The sequence below is a fragment of the Mesitornis unicolor genome, unplaced genomic scaffold, assembly GCF_000695765.1.
Source record: "Mesitornis unicolor isolate BGI_N332 unplaced genomic scaffold, ASM69576v1 scaffold39247, whole genome shotgun sequence".
Lineage (NCBI taxonomy): Eukaryota > Metazoa > Chordata > Aves > Mesitornithiformes > Mesitornithidae > Mesitornis > Mesitornis unicolor.
Window position 1 is genome coordinate 4,981 of NW_010197770.1, and position 15,745 is coordinate 20,725.

The 15,745-nt window shown below is 42.7% G+C and overlaps 2 protein-coding genes across 2 annotated transcripts in view; one reads left to right on the top strand and one right to left on the bottom strand.

The window, feature by feature from the left end:
* SCFD2 (sec1 family domain containing 2) overlaps positions 1-9,287 on the top strand; it is a gene marked incomplete at its 5' end in the record, with an annotated part of 13,274 nt that extends 3,987 nt beyond the window's left edge. Inside the window, 2 exons of the mRNA XM_010188913.1 lie at positions 5,122-5,241; positions 9,195-9,287. Of these exons, the coding sequence (XP_010187215.1) occupies positions 5,122-5,241; positions 9,195-9,287 (213 nt within the window). The remainder of the gene's footprint in view (positions 1-5,121; positions 5,242-9,194) is intronic.
* A 3,809-nt stretch (positions 9,288-13,096) lies between these two features.
* RASL11B (RAS-like, family 11, member B) lies at positions 13,097-14,805 on the bottom strand (the record flags this gene model as incomplete). The annotated part of the gene is made up of 2 exons (XM_010188914.1): positions 13,097-13,901; positions 14,729-14,805. Coding segments are annotated over 2 exons (545 nt in total), but the record flags the coding sequence as incomplete, so codon positions are not given.
* Between the last annotated feature and the right edge of the window lie 940 nt (positions 14,806-15,745).

The following is a 15,745-nucleotide window of genomic DNA, read 5'->3' on the forward strand; positions in this document are numbered from 1 at the left end:
AGAGGAATGGAGCATACTGGATACCTAAATAAGAGTGCTGCTGGACACCTGAATAAGGGTCATATGTCTGGGAGGAGGAAATATGGCTTAGCTAAAGAGAAGTCTTACCTTACATATATTTCGGAGCTCTTCAGAGACACCCAACAAGGAAATCGATAAGTGAGTGCCAGTTCATATAACCTACCTGGATTTCCAAAAGACATTCTGCAAGGCACCTCATCAAAGGATTTTAAGGACACTGAGAAGCCTTGAGATAGGAGAGAAGTAATTATGAACAGTCAGGTCTCAAAGAGAAAGAAGGTCATCAGACGAGCTTCATATTCAGTGCCTTTTCTATAGCTCAATATGGTTCAACTTGCAGTGGGTAGGAAAGAAGCCTGTTAGTCAGAAATTGCCTTGTTGATTCTCTTAGCATGTTTTAAGACTGTCTTTCTACAAGAGCTTATTCTGCCAAATTAGCCTATGCAGAGTATTTGCTAAATGTATACAGAGAAGAAGCGTGGAGTAGCTAGCATGCTGTACATTCATCTCTTACTGCATATCCTGAGTTCTCCATTGAAGACAAACCCAAATTTACAGCAAACCGCATCGTTACTATGATTTTGAGTACAGTACATTTCTGTACTGTGCCTGGTGTTCTTCTTCCAGTTTTACCACCCGCTCCCCCAGCACAGTGTATGAGAGGCTGTGGATACAAGTTGCAGCAAGGGCAATTCTAGCTGGATAAAAGGAAAAAATGTTGACCGTAAGAGTGTTTTAAGTCCAGAGAGGCTGTGGCTTCTCCATCTCTGAGATATTCAAAGGTATCCTTTGAATACCTGAGCAACCTGATACAATTTTGAAGTTGGCCGTGCTTTGGGCACAGAGGTGTCCTAGATGAACTACAAAGGTTTCTTCCAACCTGAATTGTTCTGTGATTCTACAGTAATCAAAAAGAAAAAGTTTCTTTCTATTTTGTATGACTGTCTGCTAGGTTTGCCATGCATTTAAAGACAGGTGACAGTAGTTTTGACTGTTGTATTGGTACTATTCCAGAACCCACTAATAAAGTTAATTTTCTGCTATTTCAGAGCAAGTTAGTCTCAAGCACAAAAGCAGATATGCCTAAAATCCAGTGCTTGCTTTCAGGAATCTCTTTTCACTGTTGAAATGGATTTCCAAAATGTACTTACTTAGGCTCCTAAATGGAAATTCTCAGCTCTTCACAGCTTATGATAACGCCCTGAGACAAAAGAGGTTACAGAAATAGTGACACAGTGTGCTTTCCATCCATGTATCAGTTCTGAAGAAATTAATGCAAACACTTGAAAAATAGTAGATGTTCCACCACCAAAGTGCACAAGCCAGTGCACACAAGTGATTTTTAAATGGTTGGTTTTATTCACCAGTAACTCTCACTATTGTATTTATTTCATTGTGTTTGGTTATTTCTTTTCTTTTTTTTTAAGAAGCAACATAGCTTGTCCTTTCTTTACAAAAGAAATAAAAACAACAAAAAAACCCAAAACACAGAAAAAAACCCTCAAACAAACAAAAAAAACCAAAAGCACAAAATGGGCTCCAGAAAGTGTAAATAGATGGAGACTGGCAGCTTTGGCTAGTTTATTCCTTATTCATACTAATAATTTGTGTGTGTGTGTGTGTGTGTGTGTGTATCACATAATTATGTTATGGCAATATGCACCTGTAAAGCGCTTGCATCTCTTCTAGTATGAAAAATATCCTACTGTAAGGAATATATAACAGATGAGCAAGTGAATCTTATGTAGGATGAATATTTCATAGGCATCATCACATGCCTCACAAATATGTGTCTGTGCTTGCTCATTCAGTTTGTAGCCTGGCTTGTTGGCAAGTGCTGGATTGTTATCTGAATGAGTTTTTGACCAGCTGGTATTTCTCACGCAAGAGGATCTTCTCTACTTACCGCACCATCAGCACTCTAATTATTTCATGAGCTTTCTTATATTTTTATTTCTTCATCAATGCCTGAATAAAAATGCCAACTCACATAAACATCGGGTAAGTGATGGACTCAGAAATGTTCATCCAGGACAGACTTTTCAAGATCTCTGTCATCCAGAGGTTGTTTCTCCTGTGGATGTATTTGTTTTGAAGCTTAGGGAAGGTGAAGGGAAAAAGCCTCCCTGCCACAAGGATTCCTTTTTTGACTGCTGCTCTACAACATACATGGTTTCTGATGATCTGAGCTTGGTAACATTGATACAAAGTGCCCTGTGTGGCAGTCTAGTTTCTGGGGACCGATGTGTTTTCCTTTTTCCAGTTATTCAGCTAAATGAATTGGTTTCTGGTTGGTCACAAATACCTGCTGACTCGGGGAGTCATCCCTTCTTTCTTAGGGCTCCTTCACTTCAATGATTTTGCTTTTTTCTTTGTTAGTCTTCCTAATTGTCTGATATAACTGCCCCAATTATTTTTAATGCACAGCATTTGGAACTGAAAATGAATTTCACTTAGGGATTTTTGCAAAATTCAGATTTCACAGTAAATGAGATTCAGAGGCCTCAGAAATGTCCCAAAACAACCCATCTTGAGAAGGATCCCTGAAGATGCACGTTGCTTTTGTTCCAGTCCATTTGAGTTCTTCTTCTGTATCACATAAATGAGTTGTGTTTAGCTACATGCAGCCAGTTCCTTCAAAAGAGAGAGCCTTGGGTGGTTGTATTATCAAACAAAAAAATCTTGGCAGAAACTTACATTCTTAACACAGGCAAATATTTTATACTCAAAGTATTGTCCTCCTTCAAAACACTTGTGCACAGCATAACAAAATTGCAGATTCCAAGAGTCTTTTCATTGCAATTTTAATTTAATTTAGAGTTTGCATGCCTAATAGTATTTTTAATATGCATTTCTGGAATTTGTGGTTTGAACTTTAGTCTTCTGAAAAATAATCAGTTTTATATAGGCACCATGTGTTTGGATCTAGGTTTATTTTGACTGAAGGAAATGATTTGTCAAGACATTTTCTCTTTAGTATTGCCATGAAAGCCTGTGTTTTCCAATTAATGCTCTTAAATTGGGTGTCCTTTCAGTGTGTCCAATGTTATGCATGCATGTTTATGATGAGTTTGCTGTCACTAGGAAAGACGTTAAGAAATAGAGGCTTTATTCAAGAGCAAGCTTCTGAAGTTCGAGTTCTTTACGTAAGTCTTGGGTCATTCAGAAGATTTGTGAGATGGAGTGGAGCTGTTTGCACTGGCAACAGGGTTAAGAAGAGCAAAGATCCATGAAAAGGAACAAAACAGTGATTCCTGTATTACCTTGAAGTGCCATAGCAGAGTGTTATGTCAAGTTTTATCTTCACCATCTTTGCGAGCAGTTATTTCTTACACCTGTGTCACTGCTTACGGCAATTATGGCATGAAATACTCTAATGTTTTGGCAAGTAGTAGCTCTACCTAACCTCCTTTGTAAGTAAATATTTAGATCTTATTTAAACTCCTCATGGCATTTGTAATAGGAATGGAATTTTTTTCATTTGAGGTTGACACTGTGTTATATGCAGATAGTAAGAGGTGAGTAGTCTGATGTGGTAAAGTGCATAAAGAAAGCCTTTGTAAGCTCTGGTGTATCCATTTAATTGTTCTGTTTGTGTAAATGGAAAATTGCTCAATATCACCCCAGAATTGCAGGTCAGGCTACTGAATTGTAGCATGTATAGCTATCTGCACCATCAGATCAATAAAGATGTCTGGCAAAGAGGGTGTGATTAAAAGAATAAACACTCAGTGCACAAACACTCAGCTCACTGATACATCTCTGGAAGCTTTTTATACTCCTGAGGAGCTGAGAAGCATTGAATAGGGAGCCCTGTGTAATAAAAGGCCAGCTGGCCTGGAGAGAGAGCACACCATCCCCTGTGCTTGCTTCAAAGGGAAGAGCCTGTTCTGAAGGTTGTCCATCAGGAAGCCTGACGGAGCTGCAGGATGAAAACTGCTCAGAGATTAAATGTAGGGCAGCCACAACAAGGAAGAGAAGAAGAGCCATACCCTGAGGAGCTGGAGCCGCAGGGATCAAAGATCGCTGCAATGATGGTGAAAGCAAAGGAACTGCACTCTGCCCAAACACAGGCTGATGACCACTTTAATCCTGTCGAGTGAATGCTGTCAAAAACCTACGCTTGTGGAAGGAGGGGGGGCAGAGAGTCTAAAAAGGAGCAAATTAAACTGTTCTGTCAGTTTTCAGAGCCAAACATTTGGAGTGTTTCATGCTCAAAAGTGAAGACAAGAGCAGTTGCATGGGCTCTGTTGACATCACTCCCAAAGACTGGAGCAAGGTGTTGTCAGGGGAGTGTGTTTTATCAAGAAAGAAAGAGTTTGCTAAGTAACAGCAAAGTTCTAAGACTTCTAGAAGTGGTTAAGAGGAAAGTGATGTAAAGCATCACCTTCACATTTAAAATTAAAACGTGGTTTTATAAAGTTCTAAACTGAAGTGGAATGTTTGTGCCATATAGTGATAATTGGCAAAAAAAGAAACAAGTATTTTGTTTGAGCTAAAGTTTCTTTATGTTAGTTACAACCCAGTCAAAGAAGTTTTGAAAAATCTGAAGTGAAACAAGCTAGAACTGATTTTATACTGTAATGAACCCAACTTATTTTCATTGGATGAGTTGTAAAGGATTATTTGCTGGATTGGTGAAAACATATTACTCATGATTCTTTCTATTGCTGACCTCAGGCAGGGATTCTAGCATGTTTAGGCTGGACTCCTTACACCTACTCTCATTCCTTAAAGCCTCATGTGTATGTGTACCCAAACTGTGCATCCACCCAAGTGCTCTCGTCCCACTCTGGGAAAGGGAGGAAAGACATGAAGAAGGAAGGGAAGGGAAGCCCTCAGAGCTCATGAAAAACTCCTCTAGGTCTCAGTGGAAGCCATGGAGATGCCACTTCCCTGGAAACAGTTCATTAGTTTTAGCTGGGCATCATCCCCATTGATTTCCCTCTCAGCTGCTATGGAGACCAGCATGCCATAAATGTTTGTGTCTGAGCTTCCTCATGAGTCTTCCTCCAGCAGCTCAGGGAGCCAATCACTACCAGACTATAGGTTTGGAGCTGGACTGAGCAACTATAAATAATGTTTTCCTTTATTTTACAGGTGAATCGCCTTCACCCTGGTGATCATCCTCTTCTGATCATCTTTATGGTTGGTGGAGTGACAGTATCCGAGGTCAAAATGGTGAAGGATCTGGTAGCAGCACGCAAACCTGGTGCCCAGGTAAAAACAGTTCTAAACGTTCAGATCCTGTCTGAAGAAAGACTAATAAAATTCATCAGGTAATGTTCCCTATAGCACTAATACCAAGCCTACATGAAGTCACAGCCACACGGACAGGAATGCTGTTAGGATTTTGCTGTGAAACACCTGTAGGAACAAGTGTTCAGGCACCAAGGGTCTGTTTTTCACATATTAGTCAGCAATAAAAGTTCAAACTCAGTTTGGAGAGTTCAGACCAAATTGGCATTATTCTGAATGAACTTTCATCATGTCTCAAAAGATTCATTTCTTGGTATTCTTTATAAACAGAAACACTTGCTCTGTCAGTACATCTACAGGACATAGTGCAGGGATGCTCAGAAGGAACCTGCCAAGGGTCTGAGTATCACCTACTGATGTATCAGTTGTGATCCTCCAGACAAGTCAATTAACATTGCTGAGGAGCAAGATAAATTAGCCCAGATACAGCTGTACTGTTTCTGGGCCAGGCCAGGTATCTCAGATTGATACCTGATACCTAAAGTAGCCTGAAGCAGGTGATATGGAGAAAGCCCCAGGTCTGTGTGGCTCTTGGGTTCCCTGCTGGACTCCTGGAAGAAGTATGGCTCCTGCAGTGAAGCTTCAATAGCGTCCATGCAGCTGGTGCTTGCCTCTTCTGCTTTCTGGCAGCAGAATTTGGCTACAGCAGCTGTCATCTGATGGAGTGGAGAAGGAGAGGAGGAGGATTGATGTGCTCTGATGGCATCTGAGATGTTAAAAATCATTGTTAATTGTGGAGGAGCAATCCGGTATCTGCTGAGTAGTGCAGATATGCAGGGTAATCCAAAAACTGCAAAGAAGGGCTGTGTAACTAGCTGCATCGTAAACATAAGCCTAGTTTCCAAGGTGGCTTGTAAACATCTTGTTTTCAATTCCTATGAAATGTAGTTCTGATTAGTGAGAAATCATTAGCAAAATGGAGCCAGCCAAAAGCTGAGCAGCCCCTGGGTTTAACATGTGTTTTCCACGTTTTAGTTGTCTTTGCAATGCAGTCTCAAGCAGTATTTTGTAAGATATAGTGCCATTTTTTGCCATGTTTTTTTGATCTGGTAACACGTTTCTCTCCAATTAGCCTATTGCTAATCTCCTCAAACAGTGAATAGAATTCTTTCCCCTCTTGGAGGGGGATTGAGTTGTGACACACTGATGGACAAGTTAATCCACACCCGAAATGTATTAATACACCCTGAAAGATAAGCAGAGGGTTAACACGTGAGTTGGTTGAGAACTATGCAGAGAGATTTTCGACTGGCTTTCTAGAGGGACTTGAGGCTTGACAGTGGTGACATGGGATCTGGTGTTGCTTTGCTTGGGCTTAACCCCGGCAGCAGGTCACCCTCTGAGGCAGATTCCTAAAGAATTTTAAGCTTTTACTGCATCTTGCCCTTTGTCCAAATGTGCTGTTAGAGGTGAAAGGACTTTCAGGGGCGAGGCGAGAGGAGGAAGAGAAAGAAGAAAAGAAGCAGTTGTGCAAGTCTCTCATGTAAAAAAAGTTCATGAGTTTGCTGGATTTACTGGGATTTCTGCACTATGGCTGTGAATATATGCCACCTGTTTGGGATTATTCCCTTTTCAAAAAGCCAGGCATTTGTCTAACTTGAGCCAGCGTTTCACAGAGCCTTTTTGTGGTGTTCAGGCAATCAGGTTTGGGCATTGGGGGAACACTGGCCTCCCAAATCCCTTCCAGCCAAACAAAGCACTGACATTTATACTAATTATTGGCTCTTGGAGAAATGGAGAGACATGTGGGTGCAAAAAGTAAAGAATTGAGGAAAGTAACCAGAAAACTGACAGGACGCCCTGATTACTTCAGCAGTTGTTTGGAATTGAGGCAAATGACATTTAAATGTGAAGTAGGAGACACGTTTCCATCCACAGAACTGCTCTGCATCCAATGTGAATGGCACAAAGGAATACAGTGTTTCCTACGCATCATTTGGTTTTGGATGGTGGTGTATAGCTCCCCTAACCTAGTGAGACATATCCTGCTGTAAAAGGAAGAAATTACCTTTTTTCCACTTTAATCAAGAGAGTGAAAAAGGGGAAAGAGCACGATTGGATGTTTCACCCTCCCTCCCCTCAACATGCACAACCATCTCTGTGATTGTGGCTGAGGCATGCAGACAGATAACCCCCTCCAGATGCACCATCAGAGGTTGGCTGCATCCTTCCCTGCCCCCGGGTTGGGGGCTCCTGGCTCCTTGACTGCCATCGGGAGAGGCAGCCCTTTCAGGTGAAGCATCAAAGACTCTGTATTGAACAAGGACGTCTGCAAAGGAGATACACTGTCCTGAGACCTGCCTGGAGAAGGGATGGATATTACTTATCTGGGCAGTTACCCCTTCTCTGTAAAAGTGAAGGAACAAATATTCAAATTTATCCCTCCCCGTGAGCCCTCAGAGACACTGGGGGGAAAGGAGGGAAGTCCCACTGTATCTCACTGCATCCTTTCTCGGACATTAAAGTTGCAGCTCTCATTTTTTTCTCTGGGCTTGCTGTTAGTTGCACAGATCCCCTCAGGGTTCAGTGGTGGGACTCCAAGAAGAAATTGCTTTTATCTGGCAGTGGCTATTGTTGATGTTTGGCTTGTACACCCAAAAAACTTTTGTAACATGTCCCCTCATATTTTTCCAAATTAAGCTGCATGATAACGAGATGAGCACATAGTGTGCTATAGTCTGATTCTCACGTAACATAAGACAGCGTCAGCCCTTGGCATACGCAAATTACAGAGTTTTTCAGCTATAGGAAGGAGAAGAGATAATCAGTGTCAGTTTGCTGCAGATTGTGTGGGAGGACAAGGGAAGGGGAGGAGTGAGGGGTAGATTACCATCAGTACAGAAGGGATCTGTAGTAACTTAACTCCAGATGCCTTTCATTATTTAAAGTGAAAAGATGAAAGAAAGAACAACAAAAAAAGTTGAAATGCAGCACTGCCACACATTTAAGCTGTGCAATGAAGAGCACAAGCGGTTTGATCACTACTGCAGGAAATGGACCCACAGGCATACCCCGTTGTTCATGCTTGTGCTTCCTCTCCTCAGGTTTGCACTGTAGAAGCCAATTCGTGTTGAAATGGGCTAGGAAGATAAATCTGTCCCCACATCCCTGCCTGCAGTCCTGACCCTACAGACACTACTGAACTCGGGGCTTTGTAAGAGCAGTGTCCTACGACTTTGACCCTGAGCATATGTTTGCTCCTTGCTGATAGCTTTGCCCTGCAGAGGAACCTTTGTGCTAGGCACCTGCATTCTGGCTTTCACTTTAAAAAGCCAGATACCTGCATCTGTCATGGTTGTAGTAAGCAATGGTTTCATTCATCATACCTGTCTTGGATTAAATATTTGAACAAACAAAAGCGATAGCATCCCGACAGTGGCCAAGGCTGAGCTTTAGTCCTGATGTGCAGAACAGCCTGTGCCTGGCCTGAAGAGATATTTCTGAACAGGGACTGTGGCTCTCTGCAGCAGCCTGGCAGCACTTGTCTAGTGCTTGTCTCACCGTCAACTGGGAGGAAACAGCCATCACTCAAACTAAAAACTAAAAAACTAAAAAGCACTAAAAAATGCGCTATAGGGGAGGAAACCCCTGCTTCATCAGCTGGTGCCTCCAGTAAACACAGTGGCAGTCACAACAAATCACCGGCTAAGATGTGGGTAGCAATGAGTCAAAGCACATATTCATTAAGAGTACAATGCTACCAGTTATTATGCTACTTAAAGTGATTTAACGACAGTTATTAGTGAGCAGAGAGTTTCACTAGGTAAGCTGTATCTCCCTGTCAGTAAACACCAGAAACACACAGCCTGTCTAGCGCTGGGTGAAGCAAAGAATTCATATCCACGGCTCATTAGTACTGTGATCAGTCTCACTCCTCTTAATTTAGACTTGTTTCTTGTCCCCTTTTCTTTCAGGTAATTGTGCTCTCCTCTGCACTGCTGACACCACACAGTGCTGTTGAGTTGTTGTTTGCCACAGACCATCTCAAGCCTGACACCAGTATTTGACGGGCAATGATCTGTGGAGAAGATGAGTGAGTGCCTCGGCTGGAAACATCAACTCCCTGGTCTGTCCCTCTTTCCCATAGCCTTCCAAAAAACGACACAACCCCCGCTGCAGTTATGGCTCCAGCTGAAACAGCTGGGTATCTGGCTGCAGAGGAACATGTGCAGCTCACAGGCAGCTCATCAAAATGATCCAGTTGTCCAGTGACAACTCACCCCTTCTTAATGATAACACTGCACAGTGCTGAATCACTCCAGCCCTGCTCTGTGCAGCAAGGGTGATCACTTGTAATAATTCCCTAGAAAAGGAGCAGCTGAGGACCAGGCAATGCTGAATTTGCACTCCCCGAACAGTACTTTTTTTCCTCTGAGGATTCCTGATGGTTTTGCTGGGGTTGCTTCTGCTGGGAAATATGCTGAGGGAGTGAAAGGCTAGAAAAAAACCACCCTCTCTGTCGTGCTGCCTTGCGAAGTGTGTGCCTTGTACAGCATTAAACAGCCTCTGCTCCATCTCTCACCCCGAAGGCCACGGAGCACAGCCCTGATGTAGCTGGCAGAGTAGCCCGCAGTCCAGTGATGCTCTCCCGGCCGGACTGCTAGAGGCAGAGAAGCAGAGAGCCAGGCTCAAGGGTTGGGTTGCATGGCTGCTCCTCTCTCAGCTTCCCCTTTCCTGCTCCAGTTTCTCCACCCACAGTCCCAGGAGAAGAGACTGTTTCTGATGGCACACATCTCTGTGGGTTTACGCAGGAAGACATATGGGCTGTGATGGTTTGATGATAACCCTGGAAGAATCCTCCCCTCAACATGCCTTTAAAAAAGAAAAGGGAAAAGCAAAAAAAGCACGATCCTATTTTCAAGAGACCACAGCGACAGATTCTTTCTTGAGCTGGATTTCTGAACAGCATGATTAGAGAACAGCTCTTATTTTTAATTTATGATCATGAAAGAGCCGCTATCAAATTCAGTTATATAATTTTTCTTTATGAAACTTAGCTACAATCTGTGATTGAAAAAGCAGAAGCCAATAGAGATTGTGATTGCATACAGTACCAAAACTTCCAAATTGCAACATAAAATGGTGGAGCTCTAAAGCTGTGTCCTCTTGCTTCATCCAAGGGATACTAAGACTACAGCTTACACTGAGATGAGAATGTGAAATTATAAGTGATGTTCACGCTATCATAGCATTCTTTATTATGCAAAAGGAGTAGATTAAATGGGAAGTAGCGTTTTAACCTTTGTTCACTAGCTAGCGCAAGTTCTCTTAAATGTTTATAATGGTCTTCAGAAAAGGGTGCCTTTTGATTTAAATTGACTTCTGAGTGGGAAGGAAACAATGGACCGATTATAAAGCATGGACAATGTTGCCTCTATGGAAGAGAAATTCATGACTATAGAATGGAACTTTGTGCTATAAAAAAATGAGAAATATTATGAGATTGCAATGCTAAAAGCTCAAGAAATAGTTTGAACAGAGCAACTGGAAAGCAAATAGCCAGTCACTTGATTTCTTTTCTGTCCTTCCATACTGTTTAATCTTAGAATATGGTCGTTCTGTAAATTCTGTAATCAATAAAGCAATGCCTTTATAATGCCAAACCTCATCCGTCTTCTCTCCTAGTATGCAGGGCTACACATGCTAAGACTGTGTATTCCTGCAACCCTTTTTTCTTTTGCATTATTGCCCCTAAGAGCCTAGACCTTCTGTCCTGGGAGGTGTCCTAGAAGAGTTTCTACACCCTGCTGGTAGCAAAAAAGGCTCTCCTATGTCCAGTGGCCATTGCTGGTCAGTGAGCTCAGGTACTCACACTTCTGAGATGATGCCACTTTCCTGGCAGGAGGCTGGCAGCTGTGGTCTTCTCTCCCTCACCTTTCTTCCATCAGATGCTCTCAGGTCTCTGGCTTGGCCATCTAAGACCATACTGTATAGGGTAGCAAGAAGGTGAGGTGAGTTTAAGCAGATACTGGTGCTCTTGCAGTTCTTATGGGTCAAGTAGTTCCTCTGACTGAGGCAGAGACCAGTTTTCCAGGCACACACACTTTGGAGGAATCTTTTCAGCCACTGGGGCCACAGCTGTGGCAATGGATGCTGGGACTCAGGCACCATCTCTTACTCAAGTAACTGAGGAGATGAAAGAAGATTGCCACAAAAGTCTGTTCCTCTTCTAGACCAAGACTGGAGTAGAGTCTTTCCAGTGGCCCTAATGTAATAGTTAGCTCGTTATTTGTAGGAAATAGCTGTAGTAGCTACACATAGCCTGTGCTCAGCGAAAAGGCCAGAGGAGTGAGAAATCTTCTGCCAGTCACATATGAGTATGAACAGCACAGAAGAGACTTTTCTTGGGCAGGTGCAGAACCACAGCACAGTGTCTAAGCCCTCTACTTGTGACACTAAGCAATACTCAAAAGGCAGGAGAAGGAGAAAGCACAAATCCACCCCTGGCAAATGGGTTTACTACTCTATGACTAAGCTAAACAGTAATCAGCTTAGACTGGAAAGCCAAGCTCAGTTTTGTTTGCAAGTCTAGTCCTCAGTCACTTGGCTAGCTCATGGTCAACGAGATCAGCAGCAGCAGGACCTCTTCAGGGGTTCCCTGCACCAGATGAGCCTGTGTGGCAGGCACCCCAGTTCCAGCACAAACATTGTCCTCCAGTAGGCTCCGAGTAAAGCTGCTTTAAACACGAATAATCAAATTGCAAGTCCTTCCTTGTGATACAGCTCAATACATAGAACTTTTTTTAAAGGTGACAGTCACTTAAAAGATTCTGCCTCTGCCTCACTCCAGTTCCTCTCCAAAAGAATTTCTTAAAAGGAAGTTGTAAAGCCATTGTGAAAGCTCTCCCCCCTGTGGTTTATGCTAATAAAGCAACAGTATAGAGGCAGGAAAGGCCTTCTGACTGCTTCAGGAAGGTATGTTAACTGCCTTGAGAAAACTATTGCTTTGCTTCAACGTTTCACTGGTTATTGCCTATTGTTTCTCACCCAGGAAGAACACATAAGAAAACATGCCATTCAAAAATTTAATGTTGAACCAGGCAGTAAGAATGAAAAGTCCACTCCCTAGGAGAAGTAACTGTACACAAAATAAATAAGTTACAGTTTAAACAAAAGCACAACTGGCTTTTTAAAGTGCATGTGTATAAGGCCCTTAGGCTGTGAACTCATTGGCTCAATGTAAAAAAACTTCCTATACATAAATTTGCCACATGTTTAAGGATGAAGAGGGACTGGCTCAGCTCAGAACAAACCCCCAGCTTCATTGCCTAGAGCCAGTCGTGCTTCACACCAGGCTGAACCACAGCCACCTCCCCTCTGTGCCTATTGCACACAGGAGAGTGGGGGAGAAAGAAGCATCTTAGCTGTGCAGCTATGATGGACTGTCACTGTAGCTCCACACTCAGTCCTCAAAAGCTCCACACTGGAACACTTAGTCTGGACAGTATTTTTTTTTTCAGACAGTAAAAACCCCTCAAGTTAGTTATAATTAGATATGTTTACACCCTGCAGACAATAGTTTTTGCATACAAAGTCTGGTCAAGTTATCAGCAGTAACATCACTAGTAAAAAAAAATACCATTGTTTACAGTCTTGATACCCAGTCATGTCCACTTATTTTACATTTTTTTTACAGAATGTTTGCTTATTTGTTTTGAAATACATGGGAAATAAACAGTTCTACTGTGCAGTAACATTAATCAGATACATCATGCTGTCCTTCATCCAAATGAAAACAAGACTCAAGTGGTTACTTCTGACAGCAAACTGCAGCTCAGGGTGTTTCCCTGCTCAAGTATGAGAAGCTAAGAGTTACAGCTAAATGGTTGTTTCTGCAACAGTATTAAGTCAAATTTGTCTCATTGGAGAAAAGGCAAACTGAAGGCTGTTTCATTTACTGAAAAGTTCTTTTTCCAAATGAAAATACTTGTTCTACAAGTCACCTCCCAGAACCAATTCAAGAGTTTTTGGGTTTTTCCTTTTCCAATCTGCCACTGTTAGTTCTTTTTAAGCAACAGCCTGTTTCTACAGCCATGCAAAAGGCTACCTGAACCAATCCTCTTTCACAATGCCTTGGGCTCTAGATGTGCCAGTGTCAAACACCCTAGGTTTCAGTCTCGGGCTAAACGCTGGGAAGACCAAGGACTCTGCTGTCAAACAGAAGTAACAGTCCTCACTTTGGCAGACAAAGCTTGTTTAAACCTCCTTTTCAGATCCTGCATGTTGGGTGACTTTGGCCGTGGAATAAGAGAGGTCCTCCTCCTCTCTGGGGTGCTGGTTGTTTGCTGTTTACTGACTTCTTTACAGAGGAGATGGAAGGCATTGAAGACATCATTGTAGTTTTCACTGACTGATACTTCATAGAAAGTACAGCCCAGCATGTTGGCCAGCTGAAGTCCGTGCTGAGGCTCCACCTCTTTGATATGCAAGAGATCAGCTTTGTTTGCAACGATGACAACGGGGACCGCACTTCCTGGATGCAGCTGTCGAACGTGATGGTAAAGGTGACTGAGCAGTTCATAGCTCTTATAGTCTGTGATGGAGAAGACAATCACCAGGGCATCTGCCCAGCGAATGCATCTGTTCAGCTGCTCATTGCAATCCAGACTATGCTCATGGATCTGAAAAATGAATGGTCCCCAGTTAGATAGCTGAAGTCATAAAAGATTAAAGGAACCTGTCTGTAAAGGTCTGTAAAGCCAAATACCATTTTACAGCTTCAGACATATATATCTGCATTTCACATTGTAAGTACAAACTTAATCTGAGCATGGCGAATAAATGCATATGTTGATTCAGCTGCAAAAAGCTGGAATTTAACACTGAAGTTTGCTATACTGAAATGGAAAATTGACCTGAGTAGTTCTGCATGCAGAGAAAGACTTTGTAGTCCCACAGAATGGGAAATTAACTGGCTAGACAGTAAGTCTGGGGAAGCAAAGATATGAGCTGGAGGCATTTAGACCTGGAGCATTGCCCAGTTCAAAAAGGAAACAATCCAGCATTACACAGGTCTATACATTCAAAACCTTAGCTTGTGACACACTAATGAGCACAGCCACAAAACAGCAGACTTCATTTTCTGCCATCCACATTTATGAAGCCTGTTGGGCTTCCACATGTAACTTATTTACCTAGAATTCTTTCTGGAATGGTCTCTCATGATCCCAATATACAGGAACAAGACACTTAAGTAATTCAGCCACTCAAACAGTAATGGGAGACAAATGATTCATCAATGCAGTGACTTGTTTTCTTTTACTACCAGCATACTATAGGCATGCAACACATCTGGCTTCACTGTTTATAACATAAGTTACCACCTCTCCCACACAGAGCACCAAACTCAGACACAGACTGACAAGATGCTGCACACAGAGCAACATGCGCGCATGCACACACATATTTTGAGCTGCTTTGGTGAACTGCATGGATACATCTAGCTCACCTGAACTCCTGGAGTGTCTTGCACTTGAATAGCCAACATCTCTCCATCTACCTGGATGTGCCTGCTGTAGAGATTACCTGACAAGAACACCAACAGGTTCACAAGTACAGCCACTGCTCCACACACAGACAAGTGTTGCTTCTGCTGCCCATTACTTGCGCAAGAAAAGTTGTACAGCTGCTTATGAAGTGAGGGATCGGTAGTTTAAGTTTTTTGTGTGGAACAACCCACAAGTTTATGGCTTTTCTAGAAGCCTGAGATTTAATCTTGCATTGACTTGTTTTGAAGCTTGGCATTTAATATTGTGCAACTTGTAACTTAATTACTTTCTTAAAGACTATCTTAACTTAGATGACAAAGGCAAGTGTGCAAAACAACCAGCTATTATAGAAAGGCAGCTTGCTTGTCATTCAGTACTTCTGCACTTTTAACAAACCACTTTTTAGAAAAGTTCTCTGCTGACTGACCTATTTGTTGGTGTTTTTCTTTCCATTTCTTTGGCTTTTTCAAGTAATTTCCTCAAGAGAATGCAGTATATTTTGCATTCACATTGGTTTAGATGTCCGTCCCACTGCACTACACTCCAGCAAGTGCACATCACCTCTTCACTTTCCCCATTAAGCTGGCACTGTCTAGATCATTTAGCTACTGGCATTCAGTTTGCAAAGGCAAATATAACATCAGGTTTACAGAATGCTTTCTTGGTTTAGCCAAAATACTTCTCCAAAGAGAGACATTTTCACCATATAAAGTAAATTCTGCTCGAGACTACAGAGAGGCAGTGAAGCAGCACTGGTGAAGTGGAGCATGGGGTGCGTGACTGCCGTGCCCCTCCGAGGGCCAGGGGACAGGTTTTGGGTGAGCTGCCAGCACAGTAACGTCCCGGCAGGTTGGGCTGGGTTGGTAGCACCACCTGTTGGGTGCACCCGCAGCCTCAGGTTTAAGTTCCTGCTGTCACACGTGGGACCTGGCTCGGTGCTGGGGCTTGCACAGCCCCACTCTCCAGCCCGGGCACCC